Here is a 25,240-nt window from a genome sequence, read left to right as displayed (position 1 = left end):
TTCATTGAATTCTCACTCCTCGTCCATAAGGTAGCAATTTCTGTTTCACTAATGAGGAACTGAGTGAGGCATCTCATAAATGGTTGAACTATCTCCAAGCCTGAGCCTTCGACCACAATATCATGCTAGTTTCCTGAAAATGTATGAAAAATATTTGCTTCATGATTCTTAGTATTTTATTGTATGGGTATACCACAATTTTTAACTAAGTCTTGCTTGATACATAGTCAGAATACTTTCAACTAGTTTCTATAAGATACAACTTTCTATAATATCCATTTATATTACATTTTGAAGATTTGAATAGAATGCTGAATTACTGGGTCAATTGATGAAAATATTAAAATTGTGCTTCTTCCTGCCACATTCCTTCACAAAAGGATGGTTATTTTTTAAATAAACTTTCTTCAAAAGTACTAGTTCTCCATGGATCTTCAGTAATAAATGTTAACACATTTTAAAATCTGATGAGATTAAAAATGTCAGTTTGATTTTTTAATAGAAAATTAAATATTAATTAAAAATGTTTTTATTATTCTAAACACCATTTTTTAACTTAATCTTTTATTTACAAATCTTTTTTTACATCAGGAATTTGAATAAGCTGCTTGAAAACAAAGATCATGAAATTCATAAAAAGTTACAGAAGGACAATTTAAATTATAGCATGCCATTTTACATTTATAGGACTGCTAAAATCCAAAACTGGTGCCATCACCTAGTGCTGGTAGGAGTTCTGGGAGTGGAAGCTCCCCTATATTGCGTGTGGGATTGTGAAATACAGCCTTTTGTGGGGAAAATAATCTGGGAAAGTATAAAATTTAAAATACTTATACTTTTTTAGCCAGCAATATTTTTCTTGGGAATCAATTTGATAGAAGTTAAAGCATCAGAACACAATAAAATGTATATGTAAATCTTAAAATTTTTAATGTCAGTGAAATAGAGAAAATGATTTTAAATAAGGGAAATGAGATTACTATGCAATATTCGAGTAGTAAACAGTTAGAAAAAAAAAGAAATTATGTTCCAAACATCTTCAGAGAAGTGAAAAATTAATGTTATGAGTATAGAGGCAACTATAATTTTCCAGAATTCTGTTAAATTATGTGGGATAAAATATGCTTCTTAGATGTGCAGAAACAAGACACTTTAGGTATGGTACATTTTAATAGTAGTTGGTGCAGTTTCACATTGACCTAAGTATTCTTAATCTCATAGAAAACAGGATTATTAGCTTCAGGACACACTTCTGATACTCTGTTAGCTTCTGGGAGTAGAGCCAATTTTAGGAAAATTGTGAAGTGGATGTAACTTGTCTTAGACCATAGCCCTGTTTACTGATTACCCAGGGCCCTCTTTACCTAAAACACTCACTTTAGGTCCCACAAGATTCTTTTCCCTAGCTAGCCAGGTTATGCCTGCCATTTGGAGCTTGTTGCTACTTACGCGTGAAAATTTACATTTCTTCGTAATTAGTTTGAAGGCTCTGGATGTCACCTATTCTAGCAAATTCACTTATTGTCCCAATGAGGGAAAACTGTGGAGCCCAGTTCTAGAGAATGTGCTTGGTTTTAACGGAGCCTATTATTGATGAGGTCTTTTCTTTTCCTCAGATTGAAACCACCAGTGAGTGGCTGTTAACATATCCTTCTCCTATGGTAGGAAGGTCTTTCGAAGAAACATGAGGGTAGTCTTGAGTTAGGGGACAAGATTATTTCATGAGTTTTCTAAATTACCCTTATGTCACTGTATTCAGAAGTCTTTAATAAGATGCTAGACACATAGAAGTCATATTTTGTTTCTTGAAAGTTCATCACCTACATTTGGAATTTATCTGCCTATATATACCTACCATCCACCTATTTATTCATTAAAAAAATACTGATATAAACTTCACCAAGTATTGGGTACTGTTATAAACACCTCACAGATATTAACTGTTTTAATCTTCCTACCGCCCCATTAATGCTGGTATTATTATTAGTGGAAGATCTGAGTTTTATGCCCATAACTGCTTTTTGGAATGACCTTGAACAAGCTCCTCAGATTATCTATTGCTTGATTTTAAAATGGAAGATAAGACTGGCCCCACAAATATCTTACAGAACTGTTATGATTGGGTTAAATAAATCTCCAAAGATTATGAAATAATGCCCTGTAAATAAGAGATATATAATCCTAAAATACTTGTGGCATTAAGTAATAAGCCATTGATAGAGTTGATTCTTTTTCCCATGATAGTGAATTATATTTTCTCAAGATGTAATTCTCATCTGTGTTGAATTAGTGTGGAATTATTCTTAGAATAAATTTTACATCAATGACTGTCTTCTCCCACTCAGATTACTCAAAGTCCCCAGTGCATTATTATACAATGTTAAACCAGCTATGTCTAGGTTTTATTCATGGCACTTTTCAAAAGTCATGCAAAATGACTTCTAATAAAATAGAAAGAAGGAATAATATTTGGTTAAATGAAGTGTCACAATGCTAATTAAAAAGCTCCTGTGCCAATTTGTGGAGTTTGGTATAAGGAGTGTCTGTCAAAAAGTCACATCAAGTACTTAAGTAACAAAAGAACCCAATTTAAAGCACCAACCTCATAACAAGGGTTATGAATAGGACATTAAAGCCAAGCATTAGGATATTTTATAATTAACTCTAAACATTTACGTTTTATTTAACACAAGAGCTAATTATTTGGGGCTAGGGGAGAGCATTGCAAAAGTGAGTGAGTGAGAGAGAATTTCCAAGGAACTCTAGGGCAGAAGTGTGTATCAGTGCTTCTCAAACTCACAGGTGCATGGAGATCACCTGGGGATCTGGCTGCTGACAATTTCTAATTTGGTAAGGTCAAAGTTGGAGGCTGAAATTTTTCATTTCTAACAAGCTTTTAGTTGACGAAAATGTTGCAGGTCCAAAAACTGTTTCTGAGGAGCAAGATTGTACATGTTAAACTGTAATATAAGATACAATAAAAGCAGTATGCAGGGCAGAGAAAATGTTCTGGAAAACAGAAAAAGAAGCTACCATTTTGAGTGTGAGTACCTGCATGCTGGAGACACACAGGTCTATAAGGGCTTGAAATCTCAGGGATAACCAGGGGTCAGTTTGGCTGAAGAGGAAGGAGTAGGGCTGCTTTGAGGGAAATGGAACTAGAAGGTAGGCTGGGTCAGATGTGAAGGGCCTTGGTTGCTTTGCTAAGGAGTTTGATCTGTTTTGTGCTGGCAATGTTAAGAACTGTGTTTTCAGAAGATGACCGTGGCTTGTAGGGAGGAAGATAAATTAGAGAGGGAAAAAGAATTAGAAGCCAGGAGACTAATTAGGCATCTTTGCAGAGATGGCAAGATCTTAGATTTATTGAATAGGATAGGATTTGGAAAGGTCAGGAAATGTTTAAGAAATTCTGGTCTAGGATTGATGGGAATTGGAAATCAGTGGGAAGTAGAATGAAAGACAAGTACAAATTAAAGAAGAGGTTATGCTTTCTAGTTTGTGGGTGGGGGAGAGAGACTACACCTTTGATGGTAAGAACAGAGGAGAGACAGGTTTTCTGGCAGGAGATAATGGGTTCAGAATTGTACTTATTCAGGAGGTCATCTGTTCTAGAATGTAATTGGAAATCCCTCTCTGAAACAGGAAAGGTCACGAAAGGCAAATTTGGGAGTCAATGGCAGAGAAGCAAGAGCTAAAGCAATGGATCTAAAGAAAATCACCAAAGGAGTTGAACTGAGAGAGAGGTAGTAACAAATGTAAAGAGAGGATAGGAGTATGGGGACTGCATGCTTTGAGAGGTGAGTGTCAAGTCCATACTCAATCTATTTTTTGGTTCTTTGTATTTTAAATACCACTGAAATTTTTGTTAGCAGAAGAATGCATTTTGCATAAAAAGCAATTATTTTCCACTTTCTGCATGGTAGTGATGATTTGTTTTGTAATACAACATTTTTAATATAAAATACTCAGGGCGACATTAGTATTTGAGAGTTTACCTCCAGCTAGTCATAATCTTCATCTTATTTCCTCTGCAGAATTTGTTTATTCTGATTTTTTTAAAACTCAAGTCCATACTTTATTCAGATTTTCTTTAGTTTTTACTTAATGACCCCTTTCTGTTCCAAGATCCCATTCAGGATGCCACATTACATTTAGTCATCATGATCATGTTTCCTTAGGCTTCTTTTGCCTTTGAGAGTTTCTCAATTTTTCTTTTTTTATTTTTGATAACCTTGGCAGGTTCGAGAAGAACTGGTCAGGCATTTTGATGTCCTTCAATTAGGATTTACCTGATGTTTTTCTCAGAATTGGACTTGGGGTTGTGGTTTTGGGAAGTAAGGCCACAGAGATTCTCATCACATCATATCAAGGGTATATACTGCCAACATGACTTCACTATTGATGTTAACCTTGATATCCTGACTGTGGTGGTATTAGGTTTTCCACTATGAAGTTATTCTTTTACTTCCAGTTTCCATATTATAGTCTTTGGAAGGATGTCATTATACACAGCTTACACCAAGGGAGTAAGAAGTTGTGCTCCGTTCCGGCCAAGATGGAGGCTTAGACGGACACGCTCGGTCTCCCTCTACAACTAGAGAGGAATACAACTACTTCAAAACAAAAGATAACTAGAAATTCCAGAAAATAAAACTACACGGAAGCCCAACGTATGAAGTTATAAACCAGTGGCGCCCTTTGGGCAGGTAGGAAGAGCGAAAGTGGGTGGTGCTGTTTGCGGTCACACCAGGGGCAGCGGCAGGGAGAACAATCCCAGCAGCAGGGAGAACAATCCCAGCGGCAGGGAGAACAATCCCGGCTGCAGTCGAACCCGGCAGCTTGCGACCCCAACGCTGGGGAAAGCAGTCACCACTTCGCCTTGAACAGTGTGGCCCAGAGGGCGGGAGGACGGATGCCGGTCTCCTAACAGAATAACTGTGTGAATTCATCTTGGACCCCCGCCCCCACACAAAGCGCCACAGCGCAGCGAGAAAGGTTGCAGATTGCTGCTGGTCGCTGGGTCGTGACGAGTACACAGGCACTGCCCCCTATAGGCGGCCCAAGAAAACAAAACGCATCTGTCAAAATGAGGCACACAACTATAGAAATCCCGGTGGCGCAGCTCATCAGGCAACAGATGAAGAATCTGACAGATGAACAAATAAGAAACCTGTCAGAGGCTCAGTTCAGGGCCATTGTTATCAGGTGGCTTACAGAATTAACAAAAGATCTGGAAAAAGATGAGAAAGAATTGAAAAACACTCATAATGAAAGGAACAAAACCACATACGAGACAGATGGTGAGGAAATAAAATCCAGAGTTCAAATCAACAAACCAGAACACAGAGAAGGAACAAACAGTCAACCAATGCAGAGAGAAAAAACGGGAAGCAAGGAAAATGATGAGAGGATCAGAAACCTCTGGGACAGCTATAAAAGGCCCAACATAAGAATCATTGGTTTGCCAGAGGGCGAAGAAGATGAACTAGAAATTGAAAAATTAAGTGAAAATATAATAAAGCAGAACTTCCCAAACTTGGGGAAGGAAATAGACTTACAGGTCCAGGAAGCACAGAGAGTTCCAAAACAACTGGACCCAGGGAGAACCACTCCAAGACACATTATAATCAAAATGTCAAAAGTTAAAGATAAAGAGAGAATCTTAAAAGCAGCAAGAGAGAAGAAAAGAATCATGTACAAAGGGGTCCCAATTAGACTATCAGCTGACTTCTCAAGGGAGGCCCTGCAGGCAAGAAGGGACTGGCAAGAAATATTCAAAGTAATGAAAAGCAAAAACCTACAACCAGGAATACTCTATCCAGCGAAATTGTCATTCAGAATAGAAGGGCAGAGAAAGTGTTTCCAGGACAAAACAAAACTGAAAGAGTTCATTAGATCCAAACCACTGTTATATGAGATGTTAAAAGGACTGGTTTAGAAAAAGGAGGATCAAGACTATGAAATCTAAAATGAAAACTGCATCACAAGAACCAACAACAGAAGCTAGGGAATTGAAACAAAGGCAAACTAAACAGGCAACGAGAGTGGAAAAAGAAATATAGGTATGGGGAGCATATTGGGGGGAGGTCAGCAGGGAGGGAGAAGGGGGAGAGGGAGGGAGATGATATAGGAATTAAGGATCATGGTAGGAGGGAATGGAATAGACAGACAGAGGTTGAGAAGAACTATATGCACAACGAATGGACATGGTCTAAAAGGTGGGGACAACTGGAGGGAGGGGGGCCACCGGGTGGAGGGGAGAAGAGTGAAGGGAAATCGGGACAAATGTAACATTATAATCAATAAAACACATTAAAAAAAAAAAAAGAAGTTGTGCTCCACGTCCTTGACTGAGGAGTAGTAATGGATATTATTTGGGATTTTTCTGGATGAAAGATTTGTTCCTTCATGCCCTATTTATTATTAATTAGTTAATTAATTTGTTTATATCAATATGGACTCATGAAGTTTTTTATACTTTGGATTATAAACCAGTATTACTTTTGTTACTCAAATTGTTTCTACTTTTGATCATTGACTCCTGTGTCCCTTTGACATACCTTTATCATTGTTTCTGTTTGTTCATTTGCTTCTTTGTTTTGAGCTTTTTCTTACTTTCTGGCACTAGGAAGCTCCAGGCTCATCTTGTATATTTACTACTCCAGCCCTTAAATCAGCCAGTTCTCCAAGGAACCTTGATTCCTTTTACTGAAGGAAAGTATTAAAAACTAGTATCTGGGCACTAGATGTAGTATGACTTTTAAATTGCTGCAGTATCTGTTTCTTTTAAGTGGTAAGAATTGCAATCATCAGATATTTTCTAAAAATGCAGTAATGAGTGTTTTCTTTCACACAGACAATAATCTTGAAAGCAATTAAATTTTAAACACACATACAAACATATACAATAAGTTACACTTCAACAGAAAACAATGAAAGTGACAATAGAAGTCTTTTAAAAAAGTCATTTAGCACTCACCAGCTCAGTTAGTTAGGGCATCATCCTAATACACTGAGGTTGCAGGTTTGATCCCAGGTCAGGGCACATACAAGAGTCAACCAATGAATGCATAAATAAGTAGAACAACAAATTGATGTCTCTCTCTCTGTCTATCTAAAACCAATTAAGTGTTGTGTTTTTTTTTTAAAGTAATTTTAAAAATGTATGGAAGGAACCTTAGCAAGTCCTCTAAATTAAACTTTTCTTGAGTTTATTTTCATTCATGTTCTTAATGGAAAATTTCTTCAAAGCAGGAATCTTTTATACTTTTGCAAAAATTTAAGCATAATAATGCTTTCTTGTGCTCTTGCACAGATTAGAAGAATCTCAGAACCTCAAAACACTTCACAGAAACCATCTCATTGACCTTCACAACCTCTCCTAGAACAGAAAGAGAGTAGACATTAGGACAGAAAAGCTTGATCCCTGGTGTGCATATAGAACAAGAGAGAGAATAGTTGAGGATTTCTCTGTGATGAAACACAAAGTTTTAATCAGCAGCTCTTAAAGAATAAGAAGCCAGTGGCACAACAAGCAAAAACCTATGACCAGTAAGGAATCAGATTTAATTAGGTTTTGTACTGTGTTGTATAATTCATTGAAGATCTCAAGGTTCTGTATATATGATTTCTCTTTAAGTGAATTCTGAAAATTGAAATATGCAATCCAGTAAACACCTGCTAAGTGTCTACTATAATCAGTGTTAGATACAAGACAGTAAATGTTTTTGTCCTTATTAAAAGCTATGAATAAATGTAGCTATGGGTGCTCTATTACCATCCTATAGATCCATCATATTAAGAGTACAGTTAAGGGAACTGATTAATTAAACGTAAAAGATTAAGGAAAAGATATAGGTATTTTCAGTGGCTAATTTATATCCAAACACTGTAGTGGTGGAATCAAGCATAGAACCTAATTTACTATCAATAAACTAATAACATATTCATGAATGTAACACCATATACTAATCCTGATAAAGAATGTATACAGAGAGAGTAAGACTTTGTTATTCAATAAGAATCTTTTAATCTACTTGTGAAGAGAAGGGTATACAGATGGAACAGTGCAATATATATGAAATATCCTTTTGTTATATTACAAAGGAATATTATGTATTATTTAGGAAGTAAACATCTTCAGTATTTCACACTAAAAACAAATTTTAGGAAATCATTCTATTTGTGTCCTTATGGAATATAGTAATTACTACTGTGAATAAGTAAAAGAGGCTTGGGTTTTGTAGCTATGTATCTTGGAAGCTCATGGACAATTTTATTTTTTGAATCATACTCTGTGAATCTTTTCTGCTTCAATCTAATGTGTGTGTGTGTCCACAGAAAAGTTTCCAGAAGTAGAACTCTTGGAATCTGATGTTTGTTTTATAATTATTTCAATGAAATGAATAGTTAACTTTGTTTTTATGTTTACTTTTCTCCCTTCATTCTACTAAGAAAGAAAACATATCTGTATGTTCTTTCAAAACAACTTTAACATTTTTTCTCACTATTTTTCATCTTTAATTTTTATAGAAGTATTTCAATGTACTGGCTTTTGATTTTTAATTGTTGGCCTGCTACTCACATTGAGTTATTTATTTAGTTATGCATTTAACTAATTTGTAGCAAATATTTCTTACATTCCAACCCCTGTTGTAGGTACTGAGAATATGAGATCTGTCCTGAAGGTATCCAGCCATGAATATGAAAACTAGTGGCATTTATTGAAGAAGATAAAATATATAAGAAACATTGTACATAGGACAAGAACACCTCAGTCTCCTTCAAAGTAGGAACCTTGGGACCTCACACAGTTCGCCCAATCAATGTCAGCTTCCCCATTGTATTTTCCTGAGTCTCAAAGACAGTCTGAAGTCTTTCCTTTCAAAGGTGACTTTAGTTTAGGGAATAGTCAGAAGTCACAGAGTGCCAAATCTGGGCTGAGTCACCTGGTTGATTTGATGTTTTGCCAAAAAACTGCAGGAGATGTGATGCATGAGTGGGTGCATTGTTGTGATGAAGCTGACAATCACCAGTTGCCCAGAGCTGCAGCCTTCTGAATCATCCGAACAGTTTCCAAGAGGAATTTTCAAGCTTAACGCAAAACTTGATGCAGATCTGTTGCTCTATTCACTCATTTTGAATGCAATGGCTACAAAGAATATGGTATTCCCTCACTTATTGTGGGTATTACGTTCTAGACCTCCCCCCCCACCCCCCATGAAGTAGGAACCTTACATTTATTCTACACTCTTAAACCTATCAACTTTAACAACATTCGTATACAGTACCGCAAAATCCCATGATATAGCGAAAAATCCACGATAAGTAATTAAATATAATATTTTAAAAAATCCTGCGATACAGTGAGGCCGTGATAAGTGAACTGCAATATAGAGAGAGACTACTGTACATGCTCACTTGATGGTGTCTATGCCCCTCACTGACTAGTACAGTGAAGGCATCATTGTTCACGCATGCGCATTCCAGGCCACTCTCCTTGGCTGCCAGGTTACATCAATGTCGTGCAGATTGTTCTTGTTATATTAATAATGGCTGGACTTTTTCTGACAGGCCTTGTACAACAATGGACAAAACAGATAGTCCTGCTCCCTCATGGAACTCATATTCAAATGGGGAGAGACAGGAAATAAACAAATAGACGTATATAAAAACCATCAGATAATGATAAATGTTATGAAGAAAAATAAAGCAGGAATAGATTTAATATCCTGAAATTTTTATACAGTGTGCCAGAAAATTGAAGTTGTCATTCCTTGGGTATAAATAGCTTTCATATGAATGCTGCTGAGAATTCTCTGTTGTTCTCTGGATTGAATGACTGATCTGGCAGATCTTATCAATGAGGGAGGTCATCTGGGAGGCAGGAAATGATTGTTTGTTTTGCATGGCAGCCTGCCTGTGAGAGGCTGGAAATATTCTAAAGGCAGCCTTGCTCCTTAGGGCAGATGCGTGATTAAAACAACAAAAACAAATACCTTTCACATTTTTTCTTATTTTCATTACTAAGATGTTAGCTGGTTTCCAAGAGTCCTTAGAGAAGGACAAAAATGACAACCAGTGCTATTTCTTATCTGAATTATAAATCTGGACCCTGACAAGTCCTTCTGAAGTCGCCTGTGGCATCATCCTGCTTCCAGAGCTAACACTGTGGAGAAGTGATAGGAGTGGTGTTATCAGCCATTCTGTTTCACAGTTTATGGAGAATAGACTGCAGATTTTTTCATGTTTTTGTAATTTTGAGATGGAGAAAGGAGCATCCACATCCTGTTTTTCTACAACAATGCCCTATAACCTCTTTTTAAGGGCTTGATAACTCAGTCTGGGGGCCAGTCCTGCTCTGGTTTCTTCGGGAAAGAAACTATTTTAACCATCAAAAAATCTATGCAAATTTTAAAGATTTATTTTCAAAAGTAGGTGGAGTCCAAGTTAATATGCATAGTTTCTGAGTGTTTGTGCAGTCGAGTACTACCTCTTTTACATATGAAGATTTTACTTCAATTCCCAGTGGTATTATTAATGTTTTGGAGTGTGCTATTGCTGGGTGAGGGTCTAGTAATATCTGAGTTATCCCTGTTAAAGTACTTTTTCCCCCCAAGGTCCCAAAGGAAAATAGATGCATGGGGCAGTAGTTAGAAAAATACCAAAGCTAAAGAATTCCTTTTTGTCTCAGTTTCCTCTCTTATAAAGTATGTGTAATAATTGTTTCTACCCTGCAGTGTTGTTGGAAGTTCTGCATAAGTTAATATATAAGGCATCAAAAGCAAAGTCTTTCTGTTGCCTCCTTGTTTTCGGAAGGAATAATGATGTAATGGTCTCAAATATGCCCCCTAGAGCTAGACTTACTGTATTCAAATTCTCTTCCCACCACTAACTAGTTATTTAACCTTTCTGCTTTGCTTTGTCTGTTTTTCCCAAATCCACATCTGATTCTCAGCTCTTACACTCTAATGTCAGCCTTCTGGGGGCAGAACAAACACACCAAGTAAGATGAACTCCAAGTATGTTTGCTCCAACACCTAGGGGTAGCCTGTCATAGGCCATTTATAACTGTTGCAATAGCCCGAGACAGGCTGTATGTGGAAAAGAGTCCAAAAAGAGAGTATGCATAAGAAAAAGATGAGGGCCGACCAATCTTGGAGTGGGACCTGGCACACTTTAGTAACTCCAACCAGAGACAAGAGACATAGTGAAAAAGATGGTCACAGGCCACTCTTTCCTTTTCTAAAAGGCTTCTGAGAGAAAGATAACTCTAAAAGTCACACGTCAGTCCTTTCTAACTTGAATACAGCCAGTAAAATGTCTTTAGAGTTGAGGTGGCCTTACTCAACCTTGTGGGAGAGCATGGCCAAATCTGGAAATCAAAGGATGTACTCAGACATCCTTTTAAGACCAACTGACCAAATGTCAGTTCGTCTAAAGTCATCTCATCAAAATCAATTAATGCAGTGAACAGTGGAAATTCACTAAAAGCATCAGCTTGCTGAATGAGCAATTGGTGGAACACACCGGTATTTCACATCAGGTCCAGCACTGTTTCCTGCCAGTCGAGGCAGAGTCTACCAGGCAGCATCAGGACCAGGCAGGAACAGTATGGTAACCTAGGGAATATGCAGAAGCTGTACTTAGCTCTAGCTAGTGGCTGCTGTGTAGGGCATGGACCAGGTGTTATTACGGCTTCCCAGTTTTCAAATGAAAGCTAAAATCTGGAGTTTTATGTGAATTGTGCTGATATTTGAATTGTATCTAATACTTGAAATTAAAAACAAAACCAAAACAAACACCGTGCAGGCCAACTGCACTCCACACATGGGCTTGACTCTCCCTGAGCGCCTGCAGTTGGCGGTCTCGCTGTACACACTGGGCATGTATGGATCCAGTATCCTGCTCTCAGCTCCGTGAGCATGCCCCAAACTCCATAATATATATTAATTTGTAATTTTGCTGAGGCACAAGTTTTAACCCAAATGCTCCAAGGTTGACTTCTGAATGTGATTTACTTAGTTAGTGCTTTGTTTTCTGCCCAGTTTCTATAATTCCATATGGCTTTGGGAGTTTTAAAAATCAAGTTTGAATACACAATACCACTTATGAAACAAAGCTTTTACTCTCAAAAAGGCCTGTGGGAGTTGGGAAAGGTAGTTGACTTCTGATGTTGGAGAAAGAAATGAACAGAAAATGAGAAGGACTACTAAATATTTAACTAAAAAATAGTTTGAGGTAGAATTTAATGCAGGTAACAACAGGAATTTTGAGTGGAAATAATCAGCATTTTTCAGACCATGGTAGCAAAAATTAGGTAAGAAGTAAATATAAAAAGATGACTTGAGAATTTCAGTTATGTTTTATTTAATTTAAGGTGAAATTCGTGTGCTATATAGGATTTTTAAAATATCAATTTTGAATATTAAATATTAATTAAATATTTTGGAGAGATGATGGGTAACCTTATAAATGTAAAAAAACTATGTAATGCTCTAGAAGTTATCCTAAATTCTTTTTAATGTTTAGATCCCTCAAGCAGTAACTGCCTTTTTTTTTACTATTTACTTTCATATTTCTAGTATGATGTTGTGCTTATAGGAGATTTTTGATAAATTGAGTGCTTTGAATTATTTAAAGGTATCTTCCAGTTTTAAACATTTATGGCTTATTTTTTTCTATCAAGTCCAGAAATTGTATGTGTGCTCTGGGTAGCAAAGAAGGCCATGCCTCAGACTTGGAGGAATATTAAAAATGTACTCTGTTTTTAACACCCAAACATAGTTAGTTCATAATCTGAAATCCTCTCTTTGTATATCCTTATCTTCTTTTTAAAAATTTATTGTTTATTCTATTACAGTTGTCCCAGTTTTTCCCCTTTTGCCCCCCTCCGCTCAGCCCCCTCCTCTAGCCCATAGTCAATCCCCTATCCATTGCCCATGTCCACGTGTCATCCACACATGTTCTTTGACTAGTTCTTTCTCCTTATTTCCACCATTACCCCTTTCTCTCCTCCTGTCCTACGTGTTTCCATGTCTCTGGTTCTGTTTTTCTCATTAGTTTATTTTGTTCATTAGATTCCAGTTGTAAGTGAGGTCATGCAGTATTCGTCTTTTGCCAACTGGTTTATTTCACATAGCATAACACTCCCCAGTTCCATCCATGTTGTTGCAAATGGCAGGAGTTACTTCTTTCTTTCTGCTGCATAGTATTCCATTGTGTAAATGTACTACCTTATCTTCTTAAAATATTTAGTTGAGTATATTATGACAGGAGTTTCTTCTAGGGTTATAGTGTTTCCTGGGCTAGAAATATAATAATATTGAATGAGACAGTCTTTACACTTTTCCTTTTGAATCCATGTCACAAGGTTTTGGCTGAAAATGAGAGGGGCACATTTAAAATGAAGTATTGGAGTCATCAGAGTAGTTGGATTGGGTGAATGGAATCTGTAGTTTCCTTCAAAGTTAGGGTGTGTGGAACAGGGTAGACCCTTCAAGCCTAAGGCTCGATGGCAATTACAGGAGAGATTTCTCCCACCCCCAGATCAGCTGCACCATTTCTCCTTGTCCTTTTGAATTGTTGTGCCATCTTCCAGCATCCTGGGGATACACAGAAAACGGAGAAGCTCTAGGACATGAGCTCAGATGTTAACTTGAATTCAATTACCTGGATCGTGTTGTTCGGCAGAGAGGTTTCTCTTCTAGCAACAGAACAATTACAAACAGAGGAACCTATAGGCCAGACAACACAGAGCTTGTCAAATTGTAAAAGACTTGATTAGTGAAGAGTGAAATTTCATTTCTAATTGTCACAGTTCACTCTTCCTTATTAATCTTTTTTTTTTTTCCCTATAAAGCCCTTCTTTGAAAATGTTATGTTCTCAAGTGAGAAATTCTTCTGGGAAATTTTTAAAGATAGGATTTGGAGATGTTGGTTATTTTCCACCTGTTAGAGACCACTAATACCTAACGTGGGAGATGACTTGTGAGGTCTAGAATACTTGAAGGAACATTATCTCACGAGTAGTCAACAAAAGACGAGGTTTACAGAAATTGCTTAATTTTTTAAACTGGATTTTGGTCCAAAACAGGGGATGTTTCTCAAGTAATATCAATTCTTTTATACATAAATTTTTTGGTTATTTTTGAGATATGTATTTGTATATCCTCTCTGAAGTAATGTGCTTACCACCCTACCATAGACTAGTTATTCCTTCATTCATATGAAAAATACTTTTAAAGCACCAATTTTATGCAAGGCATGTTGATAAAAATTTATGTAAATAAATCAAAGAGAATAAGTGAAATATATACAAATGTTAATTTTTAAATGTTCAATTATTATGCAAGAATATACTCTCCTGAGATTATTTTAGCAAGTTATTAGGATTTGTTGGCAAAGAGCTTTGTGCTTGGTGTAATACTTGAAGTATTATTTGCTTTGGTCCATGCTATACTCTGTATTTTGAACTAACTTTGTGTTGTCTATAACTAGACCCACAAATTCCTTTTGGACAAAACCTGTCTTAAATTTTTCATTGAATTTTATTTTCTGCCTACTACAATTTTTATTTGTAAGAAATATTATAAAAGCATATTTGATGTTTAAGATCTGTGAAAAGTAATGGTGTTGCTAGAGCCCTGAACAAGATATTCAGTGTTTTGACTTCTTATCATTATTTGATTTTGCAACTATCTTTTATCTTACAAGACTTTATAATCTTCTTTCCTCCCAATCTCCAAATAAGATTGCAAAGTTATAAAGTTAGTTACTTAAAACATTCCAATTTTAGTTTTTTAAATGAATTTTAAGACAGTGATTCAGATCATTCAAATTTCCCTATGATACAATACTAACTATAAAAATGTTAAGTCTGCTAAATTAGAAAAGTTGAATTTAAGTTATATTGAATATTGACTTTTAAATATATTCAGAATAATTGTTGCATGTGTTTTAGGATTGAAATAATCACATTCTTTAATCTGAAGTAAATACTGCCTTTAAAAAAATTTCATAATTGTTTTTGTTTGTTTTTCAATGCCCTTTTGCTATTAGGTGAGTTGGGCTCTTGGGATCTGCTCATTTGCCTGTCTTCTCGGAAAGCTGGTGGAAAACCCTGCATATCCAAGGAAGACATGTGCCAGTTAGGTTTACATCAGAAGGTAAACATTGTTTTTTGAAGTGTGCACAGATTGTATCAGCCCTATAGATATTACTGCCGGTATTTCTTGTTCCATAATGATAAAAAACAGTTTCAAAAATAAGATCCATTATATGTTTGGAGAAATTTCAATGGCCATGACTTATGTACTTTACTATAAAACGTTTACCACTTTTTGTTTGATAGAATCCCCCTTAACTTCAGCTGCTACCAATAAAGACCCAGTTTTACCTAGTAAGACCCAAAATTTGACTGAGAAGTCTATAGCCTATGGATTGTTGCTTACCTTGACCACTTGCTCATTGAAGAGTAGTAAAGTCTTTATTCTCTAGATCACTGTTTTGACTTTTTCAAAGTTAAAGTAGTATCCTGAACTGTAGTAAAATGTATACAATATCTTATCAACTTTAAAAATTGAGATCCAATATTTACTGTCTACCTTGTGTGAATTTTTGTAAATGCTTTTAGAAAAGTTAACTAAAAATGATCAAATGCCTATAATGTGCTAGCCATTGTGCTGGAAAATTTGCATGTGCTCTATTTTGGTACCTATAACAAATCTGAGAAGAGTGTCAAAACCAATAGCTATTTTTCAGTTGTATAAATAAAATAGTACTGTAGTAGTAACCCCAATCACTTGATATCTCTGCAACAGACAGTCTTGATAACTCCTTCCTCCTTCTTACTCCTTCCTCCCTTGGCCTTGTGGCTGAGCACATTATTTTGGTTATTCTTGTACATCTTTGGCCATTTCTTCTCCTTCTTTCTTTTTTTAATAGCCACATTCCCTTTGCCCATTCTTAAATGCCTGTGTTTCCTAATACCATTCCCAAGGGTTCAACCACCATTGGTAGTTGATGATTCCCAAATCTACATCTAAAGTTCAAATCACTTTCCCAGGCTTTGAGCTTGCATGTGCATCCACAGGCCTGCTGATCATCTCTTCTATATCTCATAGGCACCTCAAACTCAACATGGAGAAAATTAGCCCATTGTTTTCTCTGGTAAATTTACTTCTGCTCTTGCATTTAGAAGCTTTGCATAACTTCTGCTCTCTTGGTCATAAGCATGATCAACCCTTTGTCACTTCCTGAGATAGAAATCTGGCCTTCACCTTTGAACCCTTCTTCACCCTTGTCATGTGCTTTCCACCAATCACCAATACTAAGGAATCTAAATATTTCTCAAATATTTTACTACTCAATATTTCTCAAAATTTGTACTTACTACCTTTACGTTTTTTGAGGCAAATATTTTGCCCCTGAAATTTATCCTGCCCACAGTCGTGTAGAGAAAAACATAAAGTCGACAATATTATCTGTGTATTATCAGTCCACCTCCCAGCAGGAGACAACTGTCATACTCAAATGGATCTAACTGAAGAGAAACTAATTAAGGAGCTATGTTTATAGAGGCTTTAACAGGATAAGAGAAACAAAAAAGATTAGAGACACAAAGAAACCAGCAACATTATAACTTTTTACCCACCTCTGGTCTGAAGAAGGGTGTGAAAGACTGGTGTAGCAGAAACTAAGGAGAGCTGGAGCCAAGAAGGAGCGAATAGAGGAGCTATATGAGAGGAGTGTTAGACGTAGGGAAAGTTAGCCATTGCCAAATCATAGCCCTGCAGAGAGGAAGCCGCGAGATAAGTGCCCAGCCTCTCTCCACTCCCACCCTTCTATCTCTTGCCAAGGCCTCCCGTTGGTACCAGGCACCATTTGAACTGCTTACATATTTATTTATGTCTATTATTCACATTTGAGGAGACTAAAGCACATAGAGGTTAAGAAAATCGTCTAAGGCCTCGCAGCTAATAAATGAAGCAACCAGGATTCAAATTCAGACAGTCTGACTTCAAATTCTGTTTTCTTAACCATGTCACTATAGAACCTTTATAAATAAATATTTAGCTACTGCACTTATAGTCTATGTTAATGAATATTCTTAAAGAATACATAAATTCTAAATGACACATGTTCACTATCACTTTGGAACATAAATAATTTGAAGTTTCATGGGCTATGACTTATTTTTTATGTAAAAATATCAAAACACAGGTTGCCTCAAATTTGTTGAGGATGTTGTAGGATTGTCAATGACTGTAGAATGAACAAAGAAAGGGCACCTACTCAAATTAAAATTACTAATTATGTCAGAGCTTTGGAATTTAAGTGCTTTATGAAAATGATCTTCAGATCTGTTATAGAAAATGAATGGTCAGGAGACTCTAGCCAGAAGGACAGCGACATAAATTTAAAACTGTGTTGGTCCATATGATGCTGAAAGTGAAGTGAGGTCCACTATTTGAGGCAGCACTAAATTTAGTAACCAGGGCTATGGCTCACCTCTTAACAGACAGGTTCTAGTGTTTCCAGAGCAGAGGGATTGATTTCTAGCTCTAAGTGTTTGTAGGATTAGCAATCCCTAAAACCAGGATGCTGTTTTTAGGACTTGGAGCACTGAGAACTACTGAAATGGGTTTTATTTGAAAGCATGCAAGGACATTTTCAGGTGGACTTGAGAGAATGATAATTGTACATTAGAGACATGGGGGATGAATTGTTTCTCTTATTGTCATTAATTCTCTTTCTTATGGACAATACTGAACAGCTTCCAGAGACTCTATTTTTGGTAAAATAAAAGATATGAAGGTCTGTACAGCTCTAATGAAGAAAAAGAGCAGTCCCCTAAGATACAATGTGACGTGTGTGTCAGTCTCAATGTTCACAAGAGATTGAAAACAATTTTTTTAGTTGGGTATCTTCTTTTTTTTTTTTTTAATTATTTTCAGAGAGAGGGGAAGGGAATGAGAAAGAGAGGGAGAGAAATGTATGTGAGAGGAAACAACCCAGGCACGTGTGCTGACTGGGAATCAAACCGGTGACCTTCTGCTTTGCGGGGCGCTGCTCAGCCAGCTGAGCTGCACTGGTTAAGGCTACTTGGGTGTTTTCTTAAACTTTATAAATAGTTTACATTTAAATGTCTGTTCTCCTTAATGAATTACTGTAGTTTTAGTTTGTTTTATTTTTAAACACTTTCTAAGTGTTTATCATTAATATTGTATTGTTGCTGTTATTAAAATTCTCAAAATAAGAATTACTTTTTACTTTTGCTTCTAACAATATGTAATAAAAATAACTTAGATGCAGATTTCCACAAATTAGGACTTTATAAGGTATGTTGGGATTGAAATCTTTTTAAATACACATTTCCTTTCTCCCAATTTGACCTCAGAAATATCCCAGGCTCAAAGATCATTATCATTTTTATATTTACTCTATTCCTTTAAAAGATAGGAAAGATTTTATGCTAAGAAAAACATCAGAACATCTGTTTATAAAACACACAAGCACACATTTGTAATGCATTCAAACCCAATACAGAATGGGCATAGAAATGACCATTTGGGTGATTATGATGTGTCAGTGCATAATCATTAATTATTAACAAAATCAACGCTCTGGTGGGGGATGTGGATAATGGGGAAGGCTGTGCACCTGTAGGGGCAGTGGGTGTTTGGGAAATTTGTGCCTTCTGCTCAATTTTGCTGTGAACCTCAACTACTCCTGAAAATAAAGCCTGATAAAAAACTAATTACTGCATTGTGAAGCTGGAGAAGTTCATCATATAAAAGTCAGCTAAACCAAGTAAAAACTTATTTGATGTTCCACCTGATAATGATGCAAATCTTACATTTTATGATGTACATAAAAGTAAGAAACAGCACTATGATAGAGGAGAGCACTATTAAGTTTAATAATTAAAAAGTTAAAATATCTGTAACATAGTTGATTTTCACAGCTGTGTGACCCATAGCCCTTGAATGCGTTTATTTCTTTGTGCTGAGTCATTTAGTTTAACTGCTTAGTTGGGTGCTCAGTTCCAGAGTGGAAGGGAGATATTTGTGGTGTCATGTGTCACCATGGTTATGTCATCTGCTGCAACTCTGTGAATTCCAAAGATATACTTTGGAGGAAAGAGCACGGGAAGAGGTCACGGGGTGGGGGATGGGAAAATAGAAGGCGGAAGGGGAAGAGCAGTTGCTTCCCTTGGTTTGGCTCTCGTGTTTTGAAGCAGGTGCTTTGTTGACCCTGAGTCAGTTCATCCTCCTGCCCTAAGGTCTCAAATGAAAAGTCATCTCTCTGATGAGACACAGCAAATTACCCTTCTGTGTGAAACCTGTGCCCACTGTGCGCTGTCTTTGAAGCATCTGCACAAATTTTTCTGGCCCGTTAGTTCAGTTACTGTTGCCCATGTTACCAGGAATCTTTTGTTCCTTTCAGTTTGTAGCAGATGGTGGCACCTGGGATGCTCTAAGCATCTGCGATGACAGTGTTACCAAACAGCAACTGGGATCCTGCTGCTTGCCACCACCCTCTCGGCAAAATTCCAGAGGCAGAGGTTTGGTGATAAAGGAAAGAAGTCTTTATTCAAAGGCAGTCACTTAAGTCTATCAAGTCACAGCTTTAATTACTTAAGCCTACCAATTAAGGCTAAACTCTAACACCTGAGTTCTCCTAGCATTCCCCTGTTAGTTTTTGTAGGATTAGCTTACAAACTACAATAAAACAACAGAATACACAAAAGCTACACAATTCCAGAAAAATGGCAGTCTTCTGCCTCGGAGACTCTTCCCTCTAGAACCTGTTACCCTCTGCCAGGCCAGCCCAATTGTAGGCTTAGCCTGGAGTTCCTTCTCATACAAAATACCATCCATCGGGAAATGCAGGCAGCTGCAGCATCCAGGCATCCTCGCGGAAGAAGAGCCTAGAAGCAGGTTTGAGAGCCCCAGCCAGAGCCAGCGTGGGAGCCAGGAAAGCTTGTAAACCAGTGAGCCAGCCCTCTTTTTATGTCCATGGGCTCGGGGGCATTCAGCTTCTCAGCCAATCCCGTCCTAGACTGCTTTCCAGTGCCTCGGTAAACTCCTCCTATTACCCCTCCTACTTCTCCCAGTGATCTTAGATCTCTGTATCAACCCATTTGTTCTGAGCCTTTTAAAAACTGGGACGTTTTAAACTGAACCTGTGGCAGTGCATAGTCTTGAATGTTATTTACCTAATGCTGGTTCTCTTTCTGGGTCTTTCTATTGTTACAGATTCTACTTAATTAATAGCAAATGAGTCATTTTGCCTGATGTGGGAGAAAGTATTTTAAGTTTATTGACTTTTGAAGCTTTTTACATCTGAAAGATTCTTTGTGTGTTAAGAAAAAAAAAAATCAAACTTTTGTTATGAGTTTCTCAAAGTTTTCAGTGCTCTGTCCCTGATCTCCATCCTGTCCTAGGAATTATGAATAGAAAACTTAAGGACTTGATGAAAACTTTATTTTTCTACATTTAGTCTCTGTACTATCTTACTTTCAAATCTGAGAACTGTAGACATCTCAAATATATTGTCCTGTATACCTATAGCTTTTTCTCAATTCCCAGTGCAATAAGGATGTAAGTGGCTCAGACCTTGGTATCTTTGTACACTTTTGGATGGAGTGTTTAGGAATGTTGCTGGTACGGATTCACAGAGTAGGTCCTGCTGAAGTGTGGGCTTTGTTCATATATGACGTGAGCTGAAGTTGACAGTTTACTGAACAGATGAAGAGCAGTTAACAGGATTGCAAGCGTTGGAGAATATCTAATTGCTGTACTGTTTCAAAGCACTTTAAACGAACCATTAATAAAAGAAAAAAAACTAAAACTATGATTGAAATATTGAACTGATAAAATCTTAGAGCAGAAGTGGAACTCTAAGACCAAAGGCTCTCTCTGTCTGCTTTGTTTTATACAAATGGCAAAAGTGGGAGAGGACAAATGATGTGCTCCAGGTCATCACTGTGTTAAGGGAAAGAAATGGGACTACAGCCCGTGTTCCTGGTTCGCTCGCTTTTCACCAACTAAAACTGAGTTCTTTTGATTTAATCAAGCCAGCAGGACACAGTAGAGAAAGTACAGTATTTTCTTAGAGTGAATTAATTTGAAAGTAATCAATGTTTGTTCAAGAATATATCTGATACTCAAACTAATTTACGTTGATCCCTTTCTGTTGGTTTTAAGAAGGCTTTACCATATTTGGAATTATTTTTGAGATTTTGTTGATAATAGCTAGTTAACCAATTTGTAAATTCAGAAGCTTGTTTGTATCTTTATAAGTTAAAGTATATATATGAATTTGTGGTAACATTTATGAGGCTTTTTAAGAACAAATTTTTGTTAAAATAGAGTTTTTAGATGACTGACTTTGTGTTTGGAAGCAATAATGCCTTTAGTATGAAATGAAAACTATCATGAAATTTTGAGAGAGGTTTAGCACTGAATTTCCACTAAATGCCTGTGATTCAAATCACTGAATAACTTTGGAACTTTGGACTTTAGTTGACTTTGAGGTATGTTTAGTACTACTTTTTGCCAAAGCTAAATTTGAAACTATGAAGTTATTTGTGTTACTCTATTTGTCAAAAGGACATAGTATTTCCTTTTATCTCTAGCAAATTTCATGGCTTTGAAATATATCAAGGTTTTCAAAAGTATTCCCAAATATTTTTGAAGATTTCTAAAGGCAAGGCTTTAATTTTTTGTTATCAAATAAACCACTATATTACTCTGGATCTAAATGTTGATTTGCAGATATTTGAGGGTAGAGTGTGGTGGTATAGACAACAGCCTTCACATCTGTATACCTTTACATCTGTGTTTCCTTTGCTTTAGCATTTATAAATGCTCAACTCACTAGAATCTTTTTCATTCCTTTCAGGTAAACATGTTGCCAGAAATACAGCATCAGCTTTGCAGAAAGGAAGGATTATGTCAAATAATTACAAGATTTCCAGGTAATCTTTTGTTTGCTTCCTCATGTATAAATGTGTGAGATATGTAGGCTTCTTTAGGAGATACCATCTGATAGATGAGATCTCAGGTCAGCATATTGAGCTCTTTCATCTATCAATTCCACTATCACAAATCTTCCAAAATCCACAAAGTTTTGCCAACGGGAGGACCGTGGTAATAAGAAATACCAGTATAACATTAACATTCTTTCTTTTAGTTTTGCTTTTTATCTTTCTAGATAATATGCCTTTTCTTTATATATGTTTGTCTTTAATACACTTGCTGCTTTTTATTCTAGTACTTCTTAATTAAACTTGACATTAAAAATATTTATTTCTTTGTGATTAAGTGATTCTGATCCTTATAAATAAGTTTCTTCTTTCTAAAATCCCCTCAATTTGTCTGTGTGTTTAAGACACGGTACTGAATGAGTAAATTCTATGTCTTGACAACATTAGACATTTGGGGTAAAAATTATCATATCATTTTCTCATAGATTCCCCCAGTGGAAAAAAGAATAACATCAGATGTTATATGAGTCTCCATAGATGAAATTATAGCCTACTTTAAAACTCATCAGTGTAAGGATCCTTCAGGTTTCTTGTTTAAAACCCATTTAATATTTAATAGGTATGCCCTTAGAAAGTATTTTACTATGTGATTAAAATTTAGATCTACATAGCTTTAATTATTTCAAAAATTAATTAGTGTCCAAATGGAATAGAAAACTGATGTCTTAACCCATCAGCTTTCCCATGGGTCTTCTGCTTTCATGCCAAACGTTAACAACATTGCTATGTCCCATTATAAAGACTACAATCTTCTACTGTTATTTACCAAGGATTAAAATGAATCAGCAATTAAACTTTTAATTTAAGATAACTTCTCTAAAATAAATGATAGCTGTATAAATTTGGTTCTGTACTTACTGTTTCACTTCACAATTGTACTTGACTCTATTATCTCTAAATTTGTTAAGCTTTTGTAAAGTTCAGCTGGATTGTTTTTTATTTTATAAAAAAAGTAATGCTGCTATAAGGAGCAAGAAAAATAATTACTTTCATTAATATATTACTAATAAGTACCTGGAAATACAGTTAAGGCAATTTGAAAAAAGATGTTTACATTTTGAATAGTGCCTACAGATTTTAAAGGTTTTCTTTTGTTGTTGTTGCTATTTACATTTCAGGACATTAAATTTATTTGACATTAGAATTAGCAGAATAGAGTCATAGGAATGAAAGCCCATTTTTAGCCAGGAATGGATTACCATTTAATAAGTTTATATTTTATATTTTTCTTTCATAGAATTAAGAAGTTTCTTTCTTCTACTTTAAGCATTTTTTATTCTTCAGACCATCTGTAAGTTCTAGATATATATCTTTTCTCCACTCTGTCTTATGTGTTATTTTTTATTGATCTCTGTGACTAGCAAGATACTTTTATGGACAGATAGCCTTTTAAGTGGAATAATTTCTTCTATCATGTTTTCTTAGCTTTGTATCTTTAAAAGAATATAGCTACAGCTTTATTTTATGATGTAAACCTTATAAACCATAGCTTCTGTGGTAGACATTTTCTGTGACAATGTAGTATATAATATAACTTCAGCATTCATAAGAGTTAAAAAAATTTATCTGTTGTGAATACTGAATATTTAATATTAAATACATATTAGATAGCAACATGTCACTATCTAAACATATAGTACTAACAAAAAGGTAGGATATTAAAACTAAACATAGTATTATATAATTTAATCATTTTATTTAAAATCAAAATGGCTCATGCCATTTTAAGCTATGTTTTATTTGGAGGTAGTTAAAACATAAATTTGAAACCAGAGATTTTAGCTCTGTCACCTATTAGCTATGTGACTTAAATTCATGGTGCTGTTGGTTTTTTGCTTTTGTTTTTGTTTTTTAATCTATAAAGCAAGGATAATGAGACCATTTCATATGTTAACTTTCAAAAATAAAGTAGATATGTATGTATGTGTGTGTGTGTGTGTAATTTAATTGGAAGAATAAAGAATATATTATACTTAATGCATACTGCTCAAAAAATGGTAACTGGATCACCCTAGATTTGAAAAATCAAGCAACAGATCTCTCCTTAGGTTTTCTTTATATGATTGCTTGTCCCTAAAATTTTATGTTTCTGTCAAAAAGTGTGAATAGTCTGAGATTTTTTCCTACTTCCAAACTTACAAGTCAGCCTGCCACAGCTTCATGGATGCTGGCAGGAGACACGGGACTCCGAGACTCCTGGGTCAGAGACAAATGACTCTATTATTTACAGCAATAGTTGTAGTCAGACTATCAGCATTTGAACCAGTTCACTGAGTCCCAGTTCCCACAGGGCAATGTGAAGAGGGTAGATGACACTTGTATACTTAGTGGTTTGTGGTTTGAGAGAGGAACTCCTAGCTTAGGGATTTGAGCTATTTTATATTAAGCAGTGACTATGTCTGCTCTTTGCCCCAGAGGGAGACATTATTTTTGTTATATTGGACAAAACCTTCTCTTTGCTCTGGAGTCAGACACCACCTCTATATTTCAAGGCTATCTGTTATATAAATATCTTCGGAAAGAGAGCTCAGAACAAAGATTGACAGTTCCTCTGTCTGCAGAAAGGGTGCATGGAGAAGTGTCTCAACAGTTTCAGAGATTACCTGACAATTTCCAACTCTGAAACTTAATGTAAGATGCTGAGCAAGATTTAAAGCCTAGTTGTGCTTCAGTTTCCTAATCTGCAAAAATAATGATGTTTGGCAATGATCAATAATGCTGAGCTTCCCTGCTTCCACTGTGCCTTTTTCCCATACAGACATGGTGTCCCGAGCTGTATCTTAAACAGTAGGTAAAGAAAGGGGTGCTAAGAAAGGATGGATGATCATACTAGTAAACATGGCTGGGACTGAGCAAGCATGGTAAGACAGTGTGGCCAGATGTGGAGGCCAGATGTGGAGGAGTGCTTGAGGACAGCATGGAAGACTAACAGCCTGTTCCATTCCAAAGCTAAACAGAGCTTACCTGCCGTTAGATTTGTGACTCACATTGAAAGGCACAAATTCATGGAATTTTTACTGGCTAACTTCCCATTTAGTATTTTGCTTAAAAAAAAAAGTTTTATAATTTTTAGTGGGCTCAAACTTGTTGCTGATTTTTTTTTAAGTTTGTTTTTTGGTAAAGAGGATTTCTTTTTCATATTTGAAATATAAGTACAAAACAAAACATCAGAGAATTGTTTTATTT

The 25,240-nt window shown here is 36.0% G+C and overlaps 1 protein-coding gene across 2 annotated transcripts in view; it reads left to right on the top strand.

Annotated features, from left to right (window-relative positions):
- Nucleotides 1–25,240, top strand: part of CPED1 (cadherin like and PC-esterase domain containing 1) — a 286,576-nt gene that overhangs the window by 49,405 nt on the left and 211,931 nt on the right. For both annotated transcript variants that reach the window (XM_090287436.1, XM_090287437.1), the window contains 2 exons: nucleotides 15,061–15,167; nucleotides 21,910–21,985. In XM_090287436.1, the coding sequence (XP_090143562.1) occupies nucleotides 15,061–15,167; nucleotides 21,910–21,985 (183 nt within the window). The remainder of the gene's footprint in view (nucleotides 1–15,060; nucleotides 15,168–21,909; nucleotides 21,986–25,240) is intronic.

The sequence above is a fragment of the Furipterus horrens genome, unplaced genomic scaffold, assembly GCF_987537825.1.
Source record: "Furipterus horrens unplaced genomic scaffold, mFurHor1.1.pri manual_scaffold_9, whole genome shotgun sequence".
NCBI classification, from domain to species: domain Eukaryota; kingdom Metazoa; phylum Chordata; class Mammalia; order Chiroptera; family Furipteridae; genus Furipterus; species Furipterus horrens.
The sequence above is the reverse complement of the archived record's forward strand: the minus strand, read 5'-3'. Positions and strand labels throughout refer to the sequence as shown.